The sequence below is a fragment of the Crocodylus siamensis genome, chromosome 2, assembly GCF_052110815.1.
Source record: "Crocodylus siamensis isolate JL-2025a chromosome 2, ASM5211081v1, whole genome shotgun sequence".
NCBI classification, from domain to species: domain Eukaryota; kingdom Metazoa; phylum Chordata; order Crocodylia; family Crocodylidae; genus Crocodylus; species Crocodylus siamensis.
The window spans coordinates 230,477,922-230,502,916 of NC_143396.1; the positions used below are offsets into that span (position 1 = coordinate 230,477,922).

Below are 24,995 nucleotides of genomic sequence, written 5' to 3' on the forward strand. Positions count from 1 at the left end.
AGCCCCCCTCACCCTTTGGAGACGGACATGTAAACAATCCCTCTGCCACCACCTCCTCCAGCCTCTGGCATGACGGCTCCCTCCCACCCACTTGCCTCCGCCTCCTCCCATGGAGCAGCAGGGCTTCTCCCCACCTGAGGTGGCAGTGGTGGTGGTAGCTCCCCTCCCCTACACACCCACCTGCCTCTGCCTCCTCCTCTCCCCGTGAAGCAATGGGCCTTCCCTCCACCTGAGGTGGCAGCAGTGGCAGCAGCTCCCTCCCCTGTGCATGCCTGCCTACCTTTGCCGTCTCCTCCTCCTGTGGAGCAGTGGGGCTTCCCTTTACCTGAGGCAGTGGTGGCTCCCTCCTGCCCACCAACCTCTGCCGCCTCCTGTGGAGCAGCAGGGCTTTCCTCTGCCTGAGGAGGTGGCGGTGATAGCTCCCTCCCTCCTGCACACCTACCTGCCTCCGTCTCTACTTTCTCCCATGGAGGGAAGTCCCATGGAGCAGCACGGCTTCCCTTTGCCTGAGGTGGCAGTGGCGGTGGCTTCATCTCCCCTGCCCACCTGCCACCGCCTCCACCTCTTCCCACAGAGCAGCAGGGCTTCTGTCCACCTGAGGCAGTGGTGGTGACAGAGGTTCCCTCCCACACACCTACCTTTCTCCACCTCCTTTTGCAAAGCAGTGGGGCTTCTCTCCACCTGAGGAGTCAGCAACGGTGGCTCCTCCCTTCCCCGCCCCATGTCCACCTCCTCCCATAGCACTGGGGTTTCCCTCCACCTGAGGCGGTGGTAGTGCCTCCTCCCTCCCCCCTGCCCACCCACCCTACTTTGCCTTCACCTCCTCCAGTGAAGCAACAGGGCTTTCCTCCATCTGAGGTGGCGGCTTCCTCCCCCACCCCACCTCCTCCCATGGTGCTGTGGGGCTTCCCTCCACCTGAGGAGGCAATGGTGGTGGCAGTGGCTCCCTCCCCCCAGCCAGTCCACTCACCTGCCTCCACTTCCTCGTGTGAAGCAGTGGAGCTTCCCTCCACCTGAGGTGGTGGTGGCAGAGGCAGCTCCTCCTGCCTACCTGCCTTCACCTCCTCCCGTGAAGCAGTGGGGCTTTCCTCCACCTGAGGAGGCAGCAGCGTGGTGGCTCCTCCCTCCCCCCACCCACCTCCACCTATGTCTCCTCCTGTGGAACAGCGGGGCTCCTGCCTCCCTGCCTGAGGAGGTGGAACCCCCATATCCAGTCACTCCTGGCCCTCTCGGCAGCGCGTGCACAGTTGCCCAAAAGTGGCATGGACTTATCAAGAAGATACTACATGACAGAATAATGCAAAGCTCCCATTGATGCTTGCCTCCAATTATCTATTAAAAAGCAAACAAACCTGAACTGATAAAATATGAGATGACTGTCCTTCTTTTATTTAGGAGGTAATAATGGAAGCAGATTCACAAGAATCGTATTATTGCCCACAAACCCAATTTATTGTTTCTTCTTCTTATCAATTTCTATTCCGTTTAACATAATATTTATGTGTCATAATAATGATCTCTAATATGAAGGTGTTTTTCACTAGCTTTCTGTCTTTGCATTGAACAGGTGCCAGTGGTGGCAATCATGACAACAGGAGGAGGGACAAGATCATTTACAGCAATGTTTGGCAGCTTATTGGGTCTACAGAAATTGAATCTTTTAGACTGTATTTCCTACATCAGTGGTTTATCAGGCACCACATGGTGAGGAAGCAGATGCAAGCAGAAACTTGATTTGCTATTAATAATTTATTATTTCTCTAACTGTGTCTGTTTCCATAACACTTTCAGATGAAAAAATTAGTTCCCATATCCTACTCTGTTTTCTCATAGAGCAAAAAGCCACAAGGCAAGTGTTTGAATATCACGATGACCAAATGAATACTGTGTTCACCTTAGATTCCAATAATAATGAGTTCAGTTCCTTGTTAAGAATGTGTACTTATCAAAATGTTTACCACTTTTCCCTAGCAATTGGAGGAAGGAAAAATTCACATTCATGTTGTTAATTTGCCATTCCTTTCCCCACTTTGAGTTCATGTTGCACTTTTCCCAGTGAGTAGAAGACTTATTTCACTGACAGCGTTTAAAGTTGATTCATTTTAAGACAGTTCTGAGGAAACATAATGTTTAGGTGACAAACCACTGGATTGATGATGCATTCGGATGCATTATAAATATCTTGGCCATATTATATCCTCTTCTGCTTCATACCTAGGGTTCCACAAGTTCAATAATTTCATATTTATAAATATAATTTAAAAGATCAAGTCAGGAAGGACACAATTAGTGCTGCCTATCTCTGCCTTTTCTTAATTCAGACCTTCTGCCTTTTGTGTGTGTGTGTGTGTGTGAACTTTAGATGTGATGTTGGATGTTATATAACATATTTTTTGGCAGGCCTGAGTGACATTATTAAAACAAAAGCCATAAGTTCACTTTAAACTAAGTGAAACTTCCATGGTTCCAAATTTTCGGTCTGTTCTAGGGTCACCTGAGCTAAATAAGTATTTTGCCATTGACTTGAGTGGAAATTGGACCATGATCATTATTATAAACCCTAGCTTTTCCCCAATTTAACCAAAGTTCTTTAAACTTTTTGTATCTGGTACTCAGTTTTGATTTCAAGCAGGGGCTTGGAGCACTTGAAGGCTTTCTTTTCTTTTGCCTCAAAATGGGACAAAGCTTGGTAATTCCAATTGAGTTTTGCTGTCAGTTGTGACCTCTCTGTGAATGAAAACTTTGCATAAACCTCTCTGAGCTCAGACCACAAGTTTTTTCAAGTCTCAATCATTGTATAACACCATATATCCTTTCCTCAGGACCATGGCAAATTTGTATGAAGATGCTAATTGGTCACAAAAATATCTTGAGGAGGCAATCAGTGAAGCTCGCAAACAAGTCACCAAATCCAAGATGAACTGTTTTTCTACAAATCGTCTGAAATACTATCATAGTGAGCTGAAGGAGAGAGCACAAGAAGGATACAAAACATCTTTTATAGACTTGTGGGGGCTCATCATTGAATCCATGCTGCATGATGAGGTATTAACTATGCCAACTTTTCTGAGCCTCAGTGAACTTCTCTAATAAAAAATGAAAAGTAAATCAACCCTAGAAAGAAATGTACATTCACTCTTATTGGTTTAAAGAGTTTACTGGGAAAGATGGTTGCAAAAGATTACTGTATATTCAAATATATTTTTTCTTTCTTTCTCTCCTATTAAAAAAGGTAACAGACCTGTGTTTACCTTGGAATTTCACTGTTTAAGATACTAACATGTCTCCTAGGGCTGTGCAAAACACCATCGTTTTGTTTTGATGCCTGTTTCACCATTTTGAAGGGACGGTATTTTGTTTTGTTGTTTCGTTTCAAAGCACTGTCCCGTTTTGTTTCATTGAAACTGTTTCGACCTGTTTCTACGTTTTGCCCATAGGCTATAATGGGGAATCATGAAAATGCCTAAAATGTTGTCACTTATTGCCTGATTCAGATGAAAATAGCAGGGCTGGTAACCCCTTCTGAGGACACAAAGCCTTCCAAGTTTCATGGATATCGGTATAGAGGTTTCTTGGAAGCTGTACTTCAAACTGCAAAAAGCAAAACTCATGACACTTGCTGGCAGCAGCAGCCTTCTGTCATCTGGCACACAGATCCAGGGGCCTGCAGCCCTGGGAGGGCTGTGGAGCTGTGCCAGAGTCCTCCCAGGGGTGCAGGCCCCTGGATCTGTGCTGGATGACAGGAGGCTGCTGCTGCTGCCTGGGACCAGCACTGGGCGCAGACTACACCCAGCAGTGGGGGAGACTGATACCGCCACTGGCCCCAGGCAACGGCAGCTACAGTTGCTTCAGCTGCAGCAGCCTCCTGTCACCCAGCATGCAGAACTGGGGACCCGCACCCCTGGGAGGGATGAGGGGCTGTGCTGGACTCCTCCCAGGGATGCAGGCCCCCAGCCCTACGCCAGATAATAGGAGGCTGCTACTGCTGTCTGGGACCAGTGCAGGGCACAGCAGGTGCCCAGTGTCGGGCTCCATGGAGATCAGCCTGGTGGTGGAAGGTGGAGCATAGCCCTGGCACTGCCCACTCTGAGTGACCCCACAACCCCACAGAGTGCAGCCCAGTGGCAGGAGGCAGGGAGAGCCAGGGCTACGCACCACTTCCCACCTGGGCTGAGCTCCATGGGGCTGCAGAGTGCAGCCCTGGCTCTCCCCTGCCTCCTGTCCCCAGGCTGCTTTGAAACTTGGCCTCTGGGAAGGGCCTGCCCCGCTTGGTGGAGCTGCCCAGGCCGCCCCGGGGCAGCAGGGCCCGGCAGGAGCCTGCCCCCAGGCTCCTAATGTTATTGCTGCAACGGATGCGCGGAGTGGGTGGAGCAGGGGGACCACGCCGACAGCGAGGCCGGGCGGGAGTTCCAGGAGCCCAGGCACGATTCAAACTTGAAACATTTTGAGTGTCCTCATTTCATTTCAAAGCTGTTTTGAAGCTTTTTATTTCATTTCAATTTCACTGCTTTGAGCTTGAATTGTGTCAAAACAGCTTTGAAATGAAACACTCAGAGAAATTTCATGCAGTGCCAATGTCTCGCTTGGGTGGGGGGACATAATTTTCTTTTTCTTTTTTTTTGAGGGAGTATGGTCTACTATTTATTTTGAAATTCTAAAATGCCCATTTCAACATTGCATATTTTCAAACATGTTTCCTCAGTTACAAGTGAATTATTGATGCTGTAAAGCTGGCCCAAAGAAGATGACTCATGCATTCTAAACAAATCACTACCACTTGTTCTGCAATATATTTTTATGTATGAGTGTTTATATTGCGTCTTATTTTTAGGCTTTCGATGTTATAGTTATAGCCAGTTGAATGGGTGAAAAGATCAGTTCTTGAATATATTTTTCTATGAATTTTGTTGGCGTTGATTTGCCAATTAAGTTGTATATTTGCCCTATGGTATTTGACCTGGTAGAAAAGTAGTTGAATTCTTTAAAACAAACAACCAAATGCCTGTCTGGCAAACAAATTACAGAAATTGATAACATTGTCAAATAATATAATTCAGCAGATCATCTCAGTAACGAAACTACGGTGAGGAGTCTGGGGCAGTAGCCTCTGGAGTTAGCTTGGGGGGAAAGGGGACTAGAAAAGCTGCTGCAGCTGTGAAGCTGTGCTGGCAGCCAGAAGTCACGGTTGCCCCGTGTGTCACTGCTGCCCCAAGTGCCCAGATGCCCTGTTACACCTCTGGCTCATCTTGTTTTATATACCTATTTAAAAAATATTATAAGACCTTGAGAAGCAAAGAACAATTGTATTAAACATTATGGTGTTGTATTAGTAACACTGTAACTATTTTTAAGAAGAGATTCTTATGTAGTATAGTTTTCTGTTTAAACTTCTCTGAAAATCATTCCCCTTTTGGGGAAAATTTCTCATGCTTTCACTTAACAAAGAAAATAATTGTGTGAAAAATTTGCCAAATCTATATGGACATTTTGAGCTAGCAAAATATGAAAATGGATTTTTTTCCTCCTACTGGTTACTTTTTTTTCTTTTTTGTGATGCATTATCTAGCAGTTTTTAAAAACTGAAGTCAAATTACATGTAGAAGTAGTGCTGTTAAGAAGGCTGAAGATATTTTATTTAGAAAAAAACAGTATTTGAAAATAGAATCAATTAGACTTTTTCTCACTAATTTCTTTGACAAGGTGAGGCATTTTGAGTCCTCCCATCCAAAATAACATAATGCAGGCCTAAATGTGTACATATTTGGAGAAGTCTATATTAAAATAGCATAAATGGTCTTAACGTGAACTGCTTTAGTCCCTGCCACACCCTTCTTAAGAACTTGTAACTATCATAGAGTGGGTACTGTTCATGAGACATAGGGATATTCCTAAATATTTATTTGTGCATAGTCTGGTAGGCTGAAAAAGGAAAACTTGGCTGAAGTTCAGCTGTCACATTATATTATTTGAATTGCAGATCCATTTTTTCCCACATGTCATTTCTCTTTAAAACTAGAAAGACAACCATAAGCTCTCAGACCAGCATCAGGCAGTGAATGATGGGCAGAACCCACTGCCTATCTATGTGGCCATCAACCTCAAGGACAAGTATAGTGCTCAAGATTTTAAAGGTAATGACAGTATTCTAGAGTTATATGTAATGTGTGATCTAAGAAGACTTGACTAATATTTATGGCTGCTTGGAAATGTTAAAAACACAAACAAAAAACCCATGTCTTACTGGCAGAAGCAGTGGGTTACTTCAACCCAGCTCTGCAGTGCCTGTAAAGATTAGGCACTTCATCGAGGCTTTTTGGCAGTTTTAGCTGGGGGAGGTTACATCTGCAAGCACCCTATGGGCGTGTCCAGATGAGCATGCATGTGCCTCTTGCAGCATCTCAAACCCCTTTGAGACACTGCAAGATTCACATGCAGGAACAAAGAAATGTTCTCCATGCTGCATATTTGCAGCATGGGGGCAAATATTGGTACCTGGATATGTGTTTAATTAGCTCTGACCACATAACCCTTTTTAAAATTCAAAGACCTATGGATACCATTTTTAAAAAGATTATAAACATTTTTGTTTGGTGCTTAGAGTCTTCAGAGTCCTAGGTGGTGCCAGGAGTGAAAGTTCAGTGATATCATAGGGTAGTGATGCTGAGCCTTTTCTGACAAGTAGGTCAAACCTTAAAATCAGAAATGGTCTGATGGCTGCATAGAAAAGCACTGCTAGAGCCCACGATCTACAGAATAAGATGCCATGCTTGTTTCAAACATAACAGTTCTTACTTACAGTGTTGTGCATCAATACATGCATGAAAACATGGTTTAGAGAAAGTTATAGCTATTTACATGAGTTATAACAAAGGAAAAAATTCAGTGGGCTCTGAATCCAGCAACAGGGAGGGAAAGGGGATGATCAGTGATGCCGTTCACCCCTTGGGCTCTAGAGCCAAGTGAAGTTCATGGTTCATGGGAAAAGAAGGGCAAGCGGTGGTGGGATTCATCCCCCAGGCTCTAGAGGCAAGTCAAGGGCATGGTCCATGCTTCATCCTGACCACAAAAGCACTAGAAATCTTTTAACAAAAACAAATCTCATGAGATTTCTAGACACATTTTGTAGACTAAAGAAGTTGAGAGAACCTACAGATAAATCTTGAACTTTGGAGGTACAGAGCCAGGCTCATCAGAATTATCTATCATTAGCTTAACACCAGTTGATAAATGGGTACAGTCAAGAGCAGAAGAAACCAAGTAATGCATTATGCTCCCAGTCACTATTGGCTTAGTGGGCATAACTCTCAATCTGAACAGTGTAAAACTAGAGAGGCAAAATAGTTTATTGCTTAATTCTGTATGGGGCTTTCCCCCTACAGACTACCTCCATTGTTGCTGGGTAGGAGCAGTCCCTGTTGTAAGAGAAACACTTATTCTCTAAGTTAATTAGCATTGCATGCAGTGACAGAATTTGCAACCTCTGTTTCAGCACTGAAAGATTTACAAGCTCTGTTTTGACACTGAGAAATGGATACTAGAAGGACTATTTCCCTTGATTCTTCCCAGTCCTCTGAAAAGTCAATTCTTTTGCTTATAGCCAGGACACTAACTATGCAGTAAGAATCTTTGGGGTTTTTTGCTCTCCCTACAGAATGGCTGGAGTTCACACCCTATGAGGTTGGATTCTTGAAATATGGAGCATCTGTTCGCTCAGAAGATTTTGGAAGTGAATTCTTCATGGGAAGACTGATAAAGAAACTTCCAGAAACCCGGATCTGCTACATGCAAGGTGACTATTGTCTAGCAGGGGTCAGCAACCTATGGCCTACAGGCCAGATCCTGCCTGTGGAGCCAGAGGGCTTCTGTGGCATTTCAGCAATGGAGAGCTTCTGAGGGGGACTGGCAGTGGGGGATTTGCTTGTCTGATGGACATACGGTAGGAGAAGCAACCTTGGTGGCAGTGCCAGGAAATCGCAGTGACGGCGGGACTGCCAATGGCAGCACAGGCTGGGTTGGAAGTGGCCCATGCCTAGAGTTAAGCACTGTTAAAGCAGTTGCCCATTCCAAAATGTTGCTAGCCCCTCAACTAGAAAAAACATTAATATAACAAGAACACATCTGGCTGAATAACTAGGCAACTGACCTCTGACTGGCAGCACTGAGACAAAAAACACTTTTCAAAATATGTCTGTCTGGTTCCTTGGATGGGTCACTGAGAGATGATGCTTTTTTATGTGAATTTAAATTGTCCTAGTTGTGTGTTTGGTTTCACTGTACTAAGAAAATAGGCAGCTGGTAATGTCAAATATAAAACAACTGCTAGATTCTATACCCCTTTGTCAGAGCTGATTTGCACTGCTGTTTGCTATCCTGTGGGCATGTTTGTACATTCATTAATGCGCTATATTATGATGCATTAGGTTTAGTACCTGTAATTACAGGTACTACCTTGATGTGCCATAATTGGCACTACTGCCTACTAGTGCTGGTGCATGCTTTTTTGGTGATGCTAATGCACAGTAGACTAATTCTACTGCGCGTTAGCTTGTTTTTTTCCTGCCATGCTAATGTGCTGTAGAATCAGTCTATTGTGCTCAAAGTGTCTAATGCAGATGCATCTTGTATGCCCCAAGTATCTAATATTCAGTCATTTCAGCATGGTCCTGCTGATAACTTCTTTATAAAAAAGGTTCAAAAGATAATTATATTTGTTACAAAGCACTTGACAATGCAGGAGGTCATCTAGTCTTTCCTCCCTTTGCTTAAGGCAGTATCGTTCCAGAATCATTTATTCCTGACAATGCTGGCACATATTGGCTTAAAGTTTTCTTGTACCTCCATCTTATTTCTATTTGTGTCCATCTGGTTGTTCTTTGGTTGTAAGCTCTTTGGAGCAGATATCACCTTTCTGCTCAATGGTTGGACAGCACTTAGTCAAATAGGCTGCTAGATGCTACTGTGATGGAAATAATTATAATTTTCAGATAGACTTTGAAGCAGTTGCAAAGTTCAGGTGGGAAGGTATGTGAAACCTGCCACCTTCCCTTTGTTTAATAATTTAACATTTTCTTTGGTTCACATTACTTGGAATTACAGTTAAACTTTAAAAGTACAGCTCAGGTATTTGTAAATTCAAATAGACCCTGATTTTGTAAGCAACTTCACTGTAGAATTAGTAAGTGGGGAATATCCAGGCAGGTGCAGTAGAAGATACATATGTTTGCACTTGTGAGGATGCATTTGGGAACTAGTCTGCAAGGACAATTCTAAAAATTGGAAGGAAATTGGAAGAGGAAAGACAAAAGGCAGTTTTCAATTAAAATGTTTCCATGATTTTCCAGAATTAGTTTTCATTGATTATCATTCCACTTTGCAGGCATGTGGAGTAGTATATTTTCTGTGGATGTGATGTATTTCTGGAATCTGGCTGGTAATTCAGATGACTTCTGGAACAAATGGACTAGAGACAGAGTAAAAGATATTGGTAAGTTTTTCTTTTTTTATCTCCCTAACTCTTTTTTAAAAAACATTGTTTCATAATTGATGTTCCATACCAGCCTGACTTACAAATACAGCATACTCCTCTTGAAGCTTCAAAAAGAAAACCTTACTACAAAGACACCATGGTCAAAGAGGGAAGGCCAAAAAGAGAAAACAGAATCATGTATGTTTGTGAGGCTGTGTGTACTTGAAATCTGCTCTGTGGGAAGACATAGGCCTTCAAGAAGCATAAGGAGCCTTCTCGTCTTTGAAATAAAATGCTACAGATGATTCCTGTGGTCAGCTGGCAAGACCATATAAAAAATGAGATGGTCAGGAAAAGGATTTATATGAATGCTACAGCTGTTGCTTAGTAATGAGGAAACCCCTCCAGCTGTTTGTACGTATTTGCCAAGTGAAGGATGACTGGCTACTAAAGATCATGCTCTTTGATCTGGTAAAAGGCGGCAGGCCAACAGGCAGACCACACAGGAAGTGACGAGATGACATAATACAAATTTGGGGAAAGGTTCTAAAAATTCTATAAGCCCAAGTTCAAGATATCACTGTGGAATAGATAGAGGACAACACAAATAGTAGGGCTGTGTGAAATTTCACTGGTTGTTTTGTTTTGACACTGTTTCGACTCATTTTGAGCTCAAAACAGCTAAATCAAATTGAAATGAAGGGCTTTGAAACAGCCTCAAAACAGAACAAGGCTAGTTGAAATATTTCAAAAGTTTTGTAATGTTTTGAGTTTTGAAGCTGGCAGCAACCAGGTAGTGGGAGATGGGAGAGAATTAGGGCTGCCCTCCCAGCAGCTCTGCAGCCCCATGTGGCTTAGCCAGGAGTGCAGCCCTTGCTTTCCCCATTTCCTGTGGCAGGGCTGTGGGAAGCCAATCACAGCACGGGAAGGGAACTGAACCCAGGCTCAGTTCCCGTCCCCGGTGCTGCAGTTGGACTGGGGAAGGGAATTGAGCCCAATCACTCAGTTCCCCTCCACAGCCCTACCATTGGGCTGGGGAAGGCAACTTAGCCCAGCTGAGCTGAGTTCACCTTCCCGACACTATGAGTGATCAGGCTGGGGAAAGGAACTCAGCTGGGCTGAGTTCCTTTTTCTGGTCTGATGGTAGCGCTGGGGAGGGGAACTCAGTAGGGCTGTGCAAAATTTCACTGGCAGTTTTGTTTTGACTAGTTTCGAGCTTGAAACAGTGAAATCAAAATGAAACAGAGAGCTTCGAAACAGCCTCAAAACAAAATGAGGCAAGTTGAAATGTTTGGAAAATGTTTTAATGTTTTGAGTTTCAAAGCTCAAGCTGTGCTTGCTTGCAGGGAAACAGAAACTAAAGTAAGGAGAGAGAAGGGGAAGAGTGGAGAAGGGAGGGGAAGGAGTGCTCTCATATTGACTGTGTAGCTGGCCAGTGACTGTCACCCTTCCCTGAGGTCCCTTCCAATCCCAGTACTCTGGGGGAGGGATGGAAAAACTGCATAAAAAGCAGCATTGTTTGAACTACCTTGTTTTCTGCCTTGGTGTCAGTTACTGAGCTGTGTTGCAGTTTTGCCTGTCAGCAGCTAGAGGTGCAGGGCCCCAAAACCCAGACTCACCCTGCACCTATCTCTTTGACAGTTGGCAGGCTTCGTGGCCACCACAGGGCCTAACAGGCCTGCAGTTTTCACCTCCCTGTGCCCCAAGACAGACACAGTCCCACAAGCACCCATGACACAAGTTTTGTCTGTCAGCAGCCAGAGGTGCAGGGCCCCAAAACCCAGAAGCCCCTGTACCTATCTCCTTGAAAACTGACATGCTTTGTGGCCTCAGCAAGGGCTAGCAGGCCTGTAGCTTTCACCCTGCAGCACCTTAACACACACAGTGTCACCCATGCCACAAGTTTTGCTCGTCCACAGCTTTAGGTGCAGTTTCCCCCAAACCCCTGCACCCATCTCCTTGAAACTTGGAAGGGTTTATGGTCTCAGCAGTGGCTAGCAAGCCTGCAGTTTTGACCCTGCTGTGGGTTAACATGTACACATGACATGAGTTTTGCTTTCAAGACTTTGAGGTGCAATTTCCCTGAAACCCCTAAAATTATTTTCTTGAAACTGGCAGGCTTCTTGATCTCATAAGGGGCTTTCATTTCTGCAAGGTGTGGGAGATCGATGCCGAATTATATAGGACTGAATTAAGCACAGGCTCAGACCTGTTCAATTTAAAACTTTTATTGTTTCACAAAGTCATAAACTAAAGGAGGTCTGTTGGTTCACGAGGTTCCCAAATCAAGCCCTTGCTCTCTAACCCGGAGGCTAGGTGCGGCTGCCTGATTCAGTAGTCTCAGAACTGGTCAACAACTCATTTAAAATGAGTCCCTTATCTTTTTTTAGGCAAAAGATACAAAACTGTCCCCATGGTGGAAGCGAGGCATCTAACATAACTTTACTATTAGTTATATATGATAACACTTATACATATGCATTTCTAATTCTTACTTCTATTGGTTATTTAGTTAACTTATCTATATTATAATATCAGGTGATACACTTTGTATTATAATCATTACGCTTCTTACGTTAATTCTTAATGACCTTTATATTTCTTATGTTAATTTTCTATACCTAAATACATTATTCATCTATATGTTTTGCTGGGTTTTGCAGGGTTAAAATGTCAAAACTGACATAATATGGGGGGGGGTTCGTCATTGCCGTTTAGCCATGCAGTTTCCTATTCTTAACAGTGTAAGCGGCATGTCTGCTATTTTTATCATTTGTTTAAAGGTCAGAAGTTCAGTATTTTCATCTAAGGGTCAGAAAGTGATTACCAGAATGTCAATCGCTGACTCCTCAACCTCCTTGAAGCATTCTGGGAGTTTTAGTGCATTTTTTTTAATGCTAGGCCTTGCTTAGCATAAGCACTCTCTCACACAAGGTTCATCCAAATCAGGGCAGAAGTTATAGCCTGTTTTGAGCTTCCCCATTATAGCATATGGGCGAAAAGTTGAATCAGCGCTGAAACAGCAAAACTGTTTTGATGAAACGAAATGGAACAGCGGTTTCAAACTAAAACGAAATTTGAAACAAAATGCTGTTCCATCGAAATGCTGAAATGCTGGTCGAAATGGAAGTGCTGTTTTGCATGGCCCTAGAACTCAGCCCAGCTGGGATGAGTTGCCTTCCCCAGCCCAACTGATCAGAGCCCTGGGGAGGGGAACTGAGCGATCCCCGATCCCAAGCGGCAGCATCTGGTTTCCCTCCCTCATCTGGCAGGCATATCAGAGGCCTGCAACCCCGGGAGGACTGGCACAGTCCCTGCAGCCCTCCTGGGGCTGTGGGCCCCCGATCTGTCTGCCAGAAGAGAGAGGCTGTTTTGAGCTTCCCTATTATAGCCTATGGGTGAAATATCAGAACAGTATCACTGTTTCAATGAAACAAAACAGAACAGCAGTTTTGAATTGAAAGAAATTTGAAATGAAACACTGTTCCATCAAAACCTCAAAACTCAAGATGAAACGGAACGGTGCCATTTTGTAGCTTGTATGTTGTTAGGCTAAGGGTCAGAAAAAGGAAGACAGGACAAACTTTGCCTTGAGCAAGAAGGTAGGAAGCACATTATATATATAATGACTTGGAGATTGCTCAACAAATATATACACTTGTTGAGCAGTCTCAATGCTCAACACACATATATATCTGTGTATATCTATTAGGGCTGTGTGAAATGTTGCCAGCTGTTTCATTTCAATGTTATTTCGACTTGTTATGAGCTTGAAACAGCAAAATTGAAACAAAATGAAGGGCTTTGGAACAGCTTTGAAATTAAACAAGGGCAGTCAAAATGTTTTGAAAGTTTTGAAACATTTCGAGCTGGGCTTGCTTGCAGGGAAACAAAGTAAGGAGAGGGAGGGGGAAGAGCGGGGAAGGACTGCTCTGATTTTGACTGTGTAGCTGGCAGATGATCCCATATACGTTATCTGCCTGTGCTGCTGAGCCAAAACCAGCTGGGGCAAGGGAACAAAACACATGAGCACTACAGGGATGCTGAAGCATCTCCACAGGCACCACACCCATGCCCTTGCTCCTTCCCAGCCTGACACTGGTGGGAACATGCCCAAAAGGGAGTTCTCCTCTTGCTCCAAAGCCCCTGTCCCCACAAAGCAGTGGCAGGCCACCCTGGAACAGTGGTGGAAAGGTGGACAGAAAGTGGGGAGCGTTACAGAGGCAAGCGAGATCACCCAGAGCACTGGGGAGGTGCTTGTTGTGGATGGCCAGCCCTTCTCCTTAGTTAAGCAGCCAGGGTTCAGATGGCTCATGGTGCTCGTGGCCCCATCATACCAAGTGCCCGCATGCACCACCTTCATGCTTTATGAGGCATTCATACTTTTGGCAGAAGCTGCACGAGGCAGGTCCGAGGGTGGCTTTACACTTCACCTCAGACAAGTGGATCAGCCAGGGTGAAGATCATGCATACCTCTCCCTCAGAGGGCACTGGTGCAACCAGTCAGGCCATCAGTGGGCTCTCTTTCAAGCTGAGGTGTTGGATGAGTCCCACACCACAACAGAGATCATGGGGGCCATGAACCTGTTGGTGCAGGGATGGCTCATTGGGCAGAGCGAACTCACCCGCAGGTTCTCAGTCACCAACAACAGGGCCATTATAGTCAAGGAGGTCCATGATGCAAACTTTGTTGGCGTCTGCTGTGTGGCACACAAGTTCCACCTCATTGTCAGGGACGCCTTGGAGTAGGTCAGGGCTGCCAGTGATGGCGCCAGCACCACCTGCAAGCTTATTTTCAAATACAGGAAGGTGGCAGGCTAGTTCCAACAGAGCATCAAGAGAAGCAAGATGCTGTGGGACAAACAAGCAGAAATGAACATCCTGGAGCACAAAATTGAGCAGAATGTGGAGACTTGATGGAACTCCAAATACCTGATGGTTGAGAGGCTGGTGGAGCAACAGAAGGACATCCATGAGATGGCCTTGCTCAGGGAGATTGGGATCAGCGGCCCCCTTAACATAGCTGAGTGGGGTACCATCTCCCAGATCCTGGTGGTCCTCAAGCCCTTCCTTGAGGCCACTGAGACTCTCAGTGCTGCCAATGGCCTCCTTAGCCAGGTGATCTCCCTAGTGAGGGAACTAGAGAACCAAGGGGAGAAATTCCAGGGGATCAATTTTCCTGGCTGAGGCAAGCTGCTGTCACCAGACATGCAGGCGCTGGTGAGGTGGCTGAAGGAGGGCATCAAGAAATGGCTTGATCCAATGCAGTCCAGTACAGTCAATATGCTAGCTGCCATGTGTGACCCAAGAGTGAAGGGGAGTGTATGCAGCAGCCACAACCTGAATCAGTGGATGGAGGTGCTAGTGAAGAGAGTTAGGGGGGCAGAATGGCAGAGGTGAGGGGATGTGGAAGAGGCGGATCCACTATCCCGTGCCAGCACATTATCCAACAGCCAGTCTCCTCCTCCATCACAGGTGCTGCCAACGTGGGCCAAGAGCATGGCTTCCATGGTGGTGTCCAGAGGCACCAGACCCCACCATCAGGCAGGTAGCGCTCAGGCCTTGGTGGCTGCCTATCTTGCTGAGGATGTGGAACTGCTGCTGTGTGACCCCTTGGCCTACTGAGTAGCCACAGCCAGATGTGGCCGGATCTGGCCACAGTTGCCCAGGAACACCTGTTCTGTCCACTGGCCAGTTTTCCAAGTGAGAGGAAATTCAGCATTGCTGGTGGTGTAATGATACCCCACTGCACCTCCTTGGATCCTAGTTTGGTGAAGCAGCTGGTGTTCCTCAAGGTGAACCACCCACTGCTGGGCTTCTCCAAACTTCAGATACAGATGGAATGAGTGCCACCCTTCTCACTTCGTCCACACCTATTTCCTTTTTTCATTTTAAAAAAAAAACATTTAATGCCCTACTCTCAGTGCTGGAGGCGGCACTCACTGCATCACCAGCCAGCACGGGAAGAACATATTCTTGCTGAGCCTCCCATGCCAGGACAAACTTAGAGGTATAAGCTGGGGTTATGGGGAAGGAGGAGGCCCCTGGTCCTGGGCGTGACCACTAAAACTGCACCCTGCCAGGTTTGGGAGGCCTGCTGGGACTGCCGGTGGCCAGCCCCAGGAAATGCCAAGACTGAGGATCTCCCTGGTGAGAGGTGGGTAGGAGGTGCCATAACCGTCCAGAAGGTTGTAATGTGTCAGCATATATTGTGTCCATGAGTTTCTGTACCTAGGAGGTTGATGAAGTGCAGTTCATAGGCTTGTCTGTGAAAAGTGGTTTGTAAATTCCCTTTAAGGATTAGGCCTGAGAGATTGGAGACAGGTGGTATTCTGTTCTTGTCTTTGATACATTTTAGGTGTGCGCTTACTTTGGTGCACAGTTGTTGCTTGGTGTCTCCTATGTATTTTCCATCAGGGCACTTTGTGTAGGAAGTTGGCTTCTGGAGATGAGGTTAGTGAGGTTCAGTCCTTGTTTGGATTTACAAACCACTTTTCACAGACAAGCCTATGAACTTCACTGTACACTACAACCTGCCGGACAGCTGACTCCCCAGGTACCTCACCACTTTTACCTATGCTGCTGCATCCCCCTCCTCACACCTCGCCCCAGACTGTCCCTCATCCCGTGAAGCATCCATTTCCATTTTCACTGACTGGCTTTCCTGACTGCATTGCATTCCAGTCTCTGGCTTCTTTACTATTCCTTCCATCTAGGAACAGCACACAGATGCACCAACTGCAGGTGCTTCCTTAAACCTGATGAGAGTTTTTTCAACCCAAAAGCTTGCTAAGATATATTTCTCTAACTATTCAGTTGGTCTACTAAAAGATACCAGACAAAGAACCTTGTCTGCCAGTGCCATGTTCTTAGACCAACACCTCCAGCACCTGTCCCTGGTCAGCTGACTGGATGGACACAGGGCCCTGGGCACATTTAAGCCCCAGGGTTGGGGCTGGCAGGGATAGTCCTCTGGCGGCTGCTGGAGAAGCTCCTGCAGGAAAGGAAAAAAATGCTCTGTGACAGTTCGGCTGCCTGAGATGCTGGTAGTGTTACTGTGCTGCTTACTTATCTGTTGTTATTTGAAGTGGTGGACCAGGATGAGGCTGTAGGAGAGAAGGAGACCTCACTGGGGAACACTACTGTGTTGTGTAGAGGCCCCAGCGCCAGTGAGGGCTCACCTTAACACGCACACAAAGTCATACGTCACAAGTTTTGCTTGTCAGCAGCTTGAGGTGCAGTTTATCAGAAACCCTTGTACCTAGCTCTTTGAAATCTGGCAGGCTTCATGCCTTCAGCAGGGGCTAGCACACATGCAGTTATCACTCCCCTGTGCCTTCACAGTTACAAGTGGCATGAGTTTTGCTCTGAACAGTTTGAGGTGCAGTTTCCCAGAAACTCCTGCACCTTATCTCCTTGAAACTTGACAGGTGTTGTGGCCACAGCAGGGGCTACATTTCCTGCTGTATTCATTCAAATCAGACAAGAAATGGCAAAGTTATAGGCAGTTTCATGATTCCCCATTATAGCCTACGGGTAAAATGCCGAAACAGTGAAACAGTTTTGATGAAACGAAGCGGAACAGTGCTTCAAAATGAAACTAAACTCAGAACAAAACATTGTTCCATCAAAATGGTGAAACAGAAGTTGAAACGAAACATTGCTGTTGTGCACAGCCCTAATATCGCTATCTATTTATAATTTGTTGTTTGTTGAGCAATCTCCAAGTCATTGTCTCAAAAGTCCTGAAGTCAGTGTGGCCTTTGTAGATGGCCCATGGCTCTACATGCTCTCTCCTGCCCTGTATGGCAAATTATCAGTGGCAAGGTAGCATTCTGGGAAATTCTGAAATGTTAGGCTTTGATGATGATCTTAATGCTCTGTTTGTGTGAGGTTGTTTACTATTTTATTTTGATTTTGGAGTTTGTGGTCATCCAGCCTTAAGTGCATATAGGTACCCTTATTTACATTTTGGAGGAGGCAATAAGTTCAGATCATTAGAAACTATGATTATTTTGATTATTTAATTTATTGCTGTAGAGAACAATCAAAAGTGATTTAGATTAAAACAGAATTTTCATGTTTCTTTCTCCCTCCTGCAGAAGATGATCCTGTTCCATCTACCAAACCTCATGAGCTGGAGACACGTTTGTTTACTTCTGCAGGTCCCCTGTCTGATACCCTCCGAGATGTCTTAACTGGGCGCCCAACAGTTGCAGAATACCCGAACTTCCTAAGGGGATTCCAGATGGACAACGATTACTTGGCAAATGAACAATTTTCTACATGGAAAGGTACAGTAACAAAGCATTATTTTTGGTAGCACATTTTGAGGTAATGTGGGCTTGGAGAGCTGTATGATGTAGAGAAGATGTTAATTTCTTTTTCTACCTCCCCTCACACATGTCATCATTTAAGGCTTATTTTGGACTGTATGGGGCTAGAATGATTTTAGAGGATTTCGTTTTGGTCAGGTTGCATATTGCCAAGCATAACAGCCTCAGGGTGGAGGAGGACCAAGATGGGAAGACGGGGGAAAATTCTCTCGAAACTGAAACAGTGTGAGAAGTTCAGGAAGGGAAAGTATATAAACAACTGTGATGTCATTTATTTCTTTAGGTTAAGACTCAGTGACAAATGTGGTGTCAATAAATGAAGGAAAGAAAGGGGTGGGAGCAGAATTCCTTTTTTCTACTTGATCCTTTCCTTTTATTAGGGATTAAGCCAAATTGTTTATGCAGTAGTTATAATGGGAAATATTTCCATTTCAGACACTGTATTAGACTGCTACCCAAACAAACTGATGGAAACAGCAGAGAATACACTTTCACTGGTAGATGCTGGATTTTTCATCAATAACAGTTATCCTCCACTTCTGAGATCACAGAGGAAAGTGGATGTAATCCTGCATTTAAGTTACAATGGAGGATCACAGACATTGGTGAGTGTGATCTAATTATCCTTTAGGGTTTTTTGTTTTTTTTTCTATTTTGGCCTTTTCTCTTTAACCCTTTAGGATTTAGCAGTTAAAAACTAACTTCTCACTATTGGAAGAAGAAACTGATACCAGAAAAATGAACATGAGTCTTATTTTCAGCAGCATGATTCCTTGTTTCAGCAATGGTGACCTACAATTTTTATTTAATTAAGCTATCTGTGTTTCTTAGTCTTTATTAAAATTCTTCAAACTGACAATGGATCATCTGACAAGAAGAAATCTATGGTCAGTACAGTTTGCAACATACACAATGAAGGTATTTTAGGAATAAAATGAAATCTAGCAACGATGGACGTGGTATAATTGTCAGTTATAGTAAAAAGAGGCAGAAGTGATCAATACATATTTCTGTTCTGCATTTAGGAAAAATCCAGATAGTATACTTTTATCATACTAGTGATGATGAAATAATTTCTATTCTAAATGTAGCTAAGAACTTTCTTAAGAGAAAGTTAGAGATTTTAAAATGATCAAGCCTGGAATTTTAAAAGAACTTGCTGAGGATCTCTTTGGAGTTCTGATATTGATATTCAATATATTTCAGAATACATGAAGAACTTCCAGAGCCCTGAAGAAAGCTAGTGTTATGTTAATATTTTAAGAGTACATATGGAATAATCTGGGAAAATACAAACCTATCAGTCTGATTTCTTCCTGGTCAAAATTATGAAACAGCTGACAGAGTAATTGATTTAAAAGGGAATTTAAAACAGAGAAATATGCTTACTATCAATAAACATGGATTCTTAGTAAATAGATCTTATCAAACCACCTTTACATCTTGATGAGATGATAAATTTAGTTGATATAGCAAAGAGTCTGATGTACTGCGCTTAGATTTCTGTGAAGTATTTGACTTGGTGCCATTTGAAATTTTGATTAAGAAACTAGAACAAAATCATACATTAAATAGATATATTTGGCATACGTTAAATAGCTTTAAAAATCAAAATGTAACTACACGCAAATTAAACATCAAGTCTCATGTGGGTTTCAAGAAGGGTCTCCACTGTAGTTGGGGTTTTGCTCTGTCAACACGGCAAAAGGAAACAAAACCATAACTGATACAGTTTGCAGGTGACAAAGATGGGGGAGTAGTAAATTAATAAAATAAGACACTGATCTGGTTGCTTGATAAACTGAGGAAAAGCTACAGTATGTTTTTCAGTTTAGCCAAGTGTAAGATCATGTACATAGGATATAGGCCATACTGAGAGGATGGGGTTGCTATCCTGGGAAATATGACTGAGGAAAGCACTCCTAGATCCTGGTGGGTAATCAGCAGAGCTTGAACTCCCTGTGTGATGCTTCAGTTAAAAGAAATAATATGATTCTTAGCAATGTATAAACAGGGAAATTCAGGGTAGAGGGAAAGATGTTATATTGTGCCAACGCTGCAGTCCCAGAAACTGGCACAAGAAGCAAGGGGGAGTTCTCACTTTTATATAGAAAATCATAGGGATTAGAGTCACAAGCCAACGGGCCAAAAGGAGGGAACAGGTAAAAGGTAAAGAAACATCAACACTGTGGTAACATATACTCACTACCTTAATTTCCCCCCAGACCTCTAGAAGTGTCTTCAAACAAACCTTGAGACCCTAGAGCACTCAGACAGTAGCCTGCAACTGTCTCCAAATATGTGTCTAGCTCCTTCAGTCCACAGTCCTAGCTGACCTAGCTGGTGAGATCTCCAGCTCCACTGTGTACTCCTTTCTCTCTGTAGAGCTGACTGGGTTCCTCATGCACATTACTCTGTCTTCTCCTTACCCCAGCCTCAAGCTTCCCTTTTCTTTTCTCCTGTTGCCACCCAGCCCCTGGAGGTTTCTGGAAGTTGTAGTCCAAATGAATAGCCAGCACAGCTCTGCAGACTGCCCCTGATTCCTCCTGCTCACACATTAGTCACATCGCAATGTTACTTTTGTATTTGGCACTAATGCCCATGTTCCTGGAACCCTATTCAGTTCTGATCTCCATACTTCAAGAAGGATATTGGAAGATCAGAGGAGGATTTCCAGAAGAGTCAGAAGAGCCATTAAAGCATTGGGAAACATATTCCATAGTAAGATAGGAACTTATACTATTTAACTAATCAAAGAGTGGGTTAGGAGGGTGACTTGTTCAGAGGGCTCAATTTGTAGAGTCATCTAGACATTTAAGGGCCATAAATCCATAATTTAGATCCTTAGACCCTCTGCCTCACCCTGAACTTACTGAATTCCCTCAGCTCCTAAGTAGCCATTGGTCTCCAAATTCCTAAATTTGTGCCACTGCACATACACACAACCACCTAATTTTTGATAGTTTTGAGTGTCTAAGACCAGTGGGGTCCAACCTTTTTGGCAGGTGTCCCAAAAACTGAGCCTGCTCCTTCCCCAGGTGCTGCTCTGATCTCTTCCCTTGCTTGATCTGCTGCTCAGCTTTCTGCTTGCTGTCCTGGGCTCCCTATCCCATCTGATGTTCTGATTGCTGCTCCCTGTTCTCTCTCTCCTACCCTCCCCAGTTGCCACCCCTGTCTTACTCATAGTAAAAATCACATAATTGGTATCTCTTCTCTGATTACACCCCAGGGACATAGTCTGCTAGGTGTGCCCCAACTCTAAATCTCTTTAAGGATTATGCATAAGCATCATATCATCTTTAGGCTTGAAACAGCAATTAATTCAGAGATTTTTAAACCTTCATTATGTAAGAAATTATATGAATTTATAAAAATGGCCCAGTTTGAATCTATACTATTCAAACACATTTTCTTATGATATTGTATCAAGACATTTTCAGTATTCTTCAGTCATTTTTAATAAACTTAAGAAAAGTAATTGCCAGGAACAGAACAAGAACAAGTAGTTATGAGGGCTCATTGCAATTTTATGTGCAGAAAGCTTTTCTGATGAAAAGTAAGGTTTGTTTTAACTGGAACATTTTATAGAAATGGGATTTTTTATTTTTATTTATTTATGTATTTGGAATTTCCTGCATGAAATATCAGGGAAAAATTCTTTTCAAATAAACATTTTGAAATGTAACACCATTTAATATTTCATTTCAACATATATTACTTTTGCTTTATGATTTAACCTATAAAAACAGAATTTTATATCAAAATATCAGTTCAAAATTATTTTGGACTTAAAATGTCTGTCTTTTGTATTTTGGAGATGAGATATCTAACATTTTAAATGTAACTGAAAACATTTTGAAATGTCAGTTCAAAACAAAATTTTTGTGTTGAATCAATTTGAAGCTTAGTATAAGGAGACGGAATATATTTTACCAAAAAATTCAAATGACTTTTTTGTTCAGGGTTGCTTATAGGAAACACTTTTTGGCCAGTTCTAGTGGCTACAGGATTCAACATGAGCACTACAGCACAACATAAGTACTTTCTTAGCTATGCCTTCTTTGTTGATTAAATTATTTGTGGTTTGATTGCATGGGGTTCTGTGGCCTACGGGATAATTCATTACCTTTGGATTCAACTTTCTATGAAGTCTCTTAGTAATCAATTTGGTGTGTTATAAGTAATGCTGATGATGAATTATCTAGTGATTTAAGGCTCTAGCCCAGGACTTCAGAGACCTAGTTAAGGTCCCTGCTCTACCATGTACTTCGTATGTAATGTTTGGGAAATAATTTAAACAGCCTGTACCTCCATTCCCCATCTATGAAAATGGGTATAACAGCATTGACTTCTACCACAGGGGTCTTATGAAGACAAATCAAGTGAAGACTTTGAGGTGCTCTACATTGATGGATGCCAGATAAATACCTTAGATAGATACCTCCTGCTTTTCTCTCTCTTGCCGCCTTTTAAAATCTGCTTATGGAATTCTCTTACTAGTATGTTAAAATTAATACTATAGGGCACTTTTTACATGTGCTCTGGTGGGGGGGAGGAGGGGAGTGCTTTGATTAGAGTAGCTCCAAAAGCTGATCTAATTAAAGTGCTGTAGCATCTCATGTATCAGCATCCCCATGCTTGAAAATGGTGGTGGGGGCACTTGAACTAAAGCTTGCTCAATTAATTGAGTTTGCTCTGACGTGCTGTAATTACAGCAGGTTGGAGCAGCCTCTACGCTCATGGACAGGCACCCATACTTTTCAGCTGTATCTGCAATGTATACTACTGCAACCTATCACAGTACAATAGATCTCCTATACCCATGTTATGAGATAAAACTTGCCAAAACCTGGTGCTAATTTGAGAGCAGCTGTGAAAAGGGTTAACATCGTACTGTGGCTTCTCCTGCTTCCTGGCAGGGACTGATAAGCTGCAGCCATCTTGTATCACAGTGTCTTCATGAAGAAGCCATCTGTTGGCCATGAATCCAGAAATTATATCACTGATGACTAAAACTTCATGTGTTCCTATAGCAAACCCACTGCAAAACCCTAGATATATAGCATTAATTTTGTGATGATTATTTTTCCCTCTTCTTTGAGTTTTGATTTTTTGTTCTGTGATGATTCAGCCTTTGGAGCAGGTGGGGAAATATACAACAGAGCAAGGAATCCCATTCCCTAAAATCAGGATGACTGAGGAAGACAAAAAAACCCTAAAGGAGTGCTATGTGTTTGAAGATGCTGAGAATCCAAGAGCCCCTATAGTCCTTTTTTTCCCATTAGTAAATGACACCTACAAAAACTACAAAGCTCCTGGTAAGTTATCAGCAGTTAGTAACTTTAATAAAAATGCATCTTGACCAGTTTGCCCTGTCTGCTTCACATCTGCTGGCTCTCTCTCATATCCTCCTTCCCTTTTTAATAAAATAACCCTCTTCATTGATAAAAGGCATCATTTTCCCTCTACGTCAATACCGCTCAGCTATTATAGAGCAAAGGGCCCATTCAAGATGAGACATTTACTTCTCTCTCCAAAATGTGCTAAAATCTTTTGATCTGCATATGTAAATTACTGCAATTAAAAATGTAAATATCTTAAATGGAGGATGTGAGAAATATTTTATTGCTAAAGCAAAGGGCTCAGAATCATACAGTTATTCATTTGGTGTGCCCTTCTTTGTTCACACATTAAAAGGTCAGCATCACAGATTTGGCTTTTGAGGAATTGGAGAGCTTTGATTGCAATGTAAACTGCTTCCTCACAGATGGCTGATCATTTTTCCTTTCCATATGATTGAGCTTTTAGTAACTAGCCATTATTTGATCTATTACAGTAAATTTGGGGCCTGCCACTTTTCTTAATTCCTCCCTTTCTCAGTACTCATTTTTTTACTCGCTAACCACCATTAAGGCATCTTCCTTTTTTGGCTTGAGAAATAGATGCATGATGTTAGTCCAAGGCCTGGTATACAAAATAACACTTCTGTTAAGTGATGAACATTCTTCTACCTTGTGACTGTACCAGACACCTTGTTTTCGCAGGTTCTGGAGACTGAAGAATTAGATTTTGCTAGAGATACTTGTACATGCCTATGGCAATTAACACTATCTCACTAGAGAAAAGTCTGCCTCTCTGGGCTATCATTGCCTAATTGATTGATGAAAGCCCCAGACTACTGTAATATCTTTCTGGTGAAACTTACCGCACTTTTTTTCCCTGTAGGTGTGGAACGTACTCCCACAGAGATGGAAGAGGGCAAAATTGATGTCTCCACTTTCCGTACGAGGGAGGTCTCATTCAGTGAGGAGAGTTTTGACAATCTGGTGAAACTAACTGACTACAATATCCTGAATAATGAAAACTTGATTGTTCAGGCCTTACGTGCAGCTGTGGAACGGAGGAAACAGGAGAAGGAATAGTTGCCTCCTGCATGATATTTTTTGTCTTATGCTATTTAGTGAGATCAAAGCTTTAGAATGGTTTGCCAACAGTATTTACAGTATTTCACAAGACCTCAGTAGATCCTTCGTCTTAATTATATGACTGTTCAAATAACCAAGAGTTCACTATAATCCGCAACAACCAAGGTTTTACAGTTTCAACCAAACAAAAGGAACATCAGAAACACTATATCTAAATGCACACAAGAAACAAGAAAGTCTTCCAATAATTTTTTTAATTTTCAATAATTTTGATTTGCTTTTTATCAACAAGAGCAATTCTTAAAATAAAGTCTGTCTGTTTTTAAGGTAATCTATTGTACTGGCCCCATTTCATGATTGTGGACATGAGGGAGAGTCTCTTATTTCAGACTGGATTATCTGTCTCTTGCCTTTTTTATTGTTGTACTTAGCAGTTTGATTTGTTGGCTCACCGGCATCCTTATTAACAAGTTCTAAAGTCTACATTATCCCTAAACATCATAAATTAATTAATTAATCAATCTTTGTTTCCATTCATGTTTACATAATTAAAGGTGCTCTTCCCAATATATCTTTTCATAGGGTGCCGTCTACCAAACGTCCTGTGGATTGTTAGGAATGCACAATTATGGCAGTAATTTTCAGCATAGCTGAATTATATGTCATTTGGATGACTCAAATATTGGTTGCAAAATATGGCTTTCAAGGTTTCAGGTTACCTTCCCCCAATTAGTAATTCATTCCTTCTCCCCTTTTCTGACATGGCTG

General features: G+C 43.0%; 1 protein-coding gene across 1 annotated transcript in view; it reads left to right on the forward strand.

Annotated features, from left to right (window-relative positions):
• The window catches only part of LOC149871844 (cytosolic phospholipase A2 epsilon-like), a 77,001-nt gene extending 52,589 nt beyond the window's left edge, over positions 1-24,412 (forward strand). The window contains exons 13-21 of the mRNA XM_090033357.1: positions 1,568-1,704; positions 2,823-3,045; positions 6,017-6,131; positions 7,652-7,789; positions 9,377-9,484; positions 17,569-17,760; positions 18,238-18,407; positions 22,934-23,120; positions 24,028-24,412. Of these exons, the coding sequence (XP_089889483.1) occupies positions 1,568-1,704; positions 2,823-3,045; positions 6,017-6,131; positions 7,652-7,789; positions 9,377-9,484; positions 17,569-17,760; positions 18,238-18,407; positions 22,934-23,120; positions 24,028-24,224 (1,467 nt within the window). The 3' untranslated portion in view covers positions 24,225-24,412. The remainder of the gene's footprint in view (positions 1-1,567; positions 1,705-2,822; positions 3,046-6,016; positions 6,132-7,651; positions 7,790-9,376; positions 9,485-17,568; positions 17,761-18,237; positions 18,408-22,933; positions 23,121-24,027) is intronic.
• The last annotated feature ends 583 nt before the right edge of the window (positions 24,413-24,995 follow it).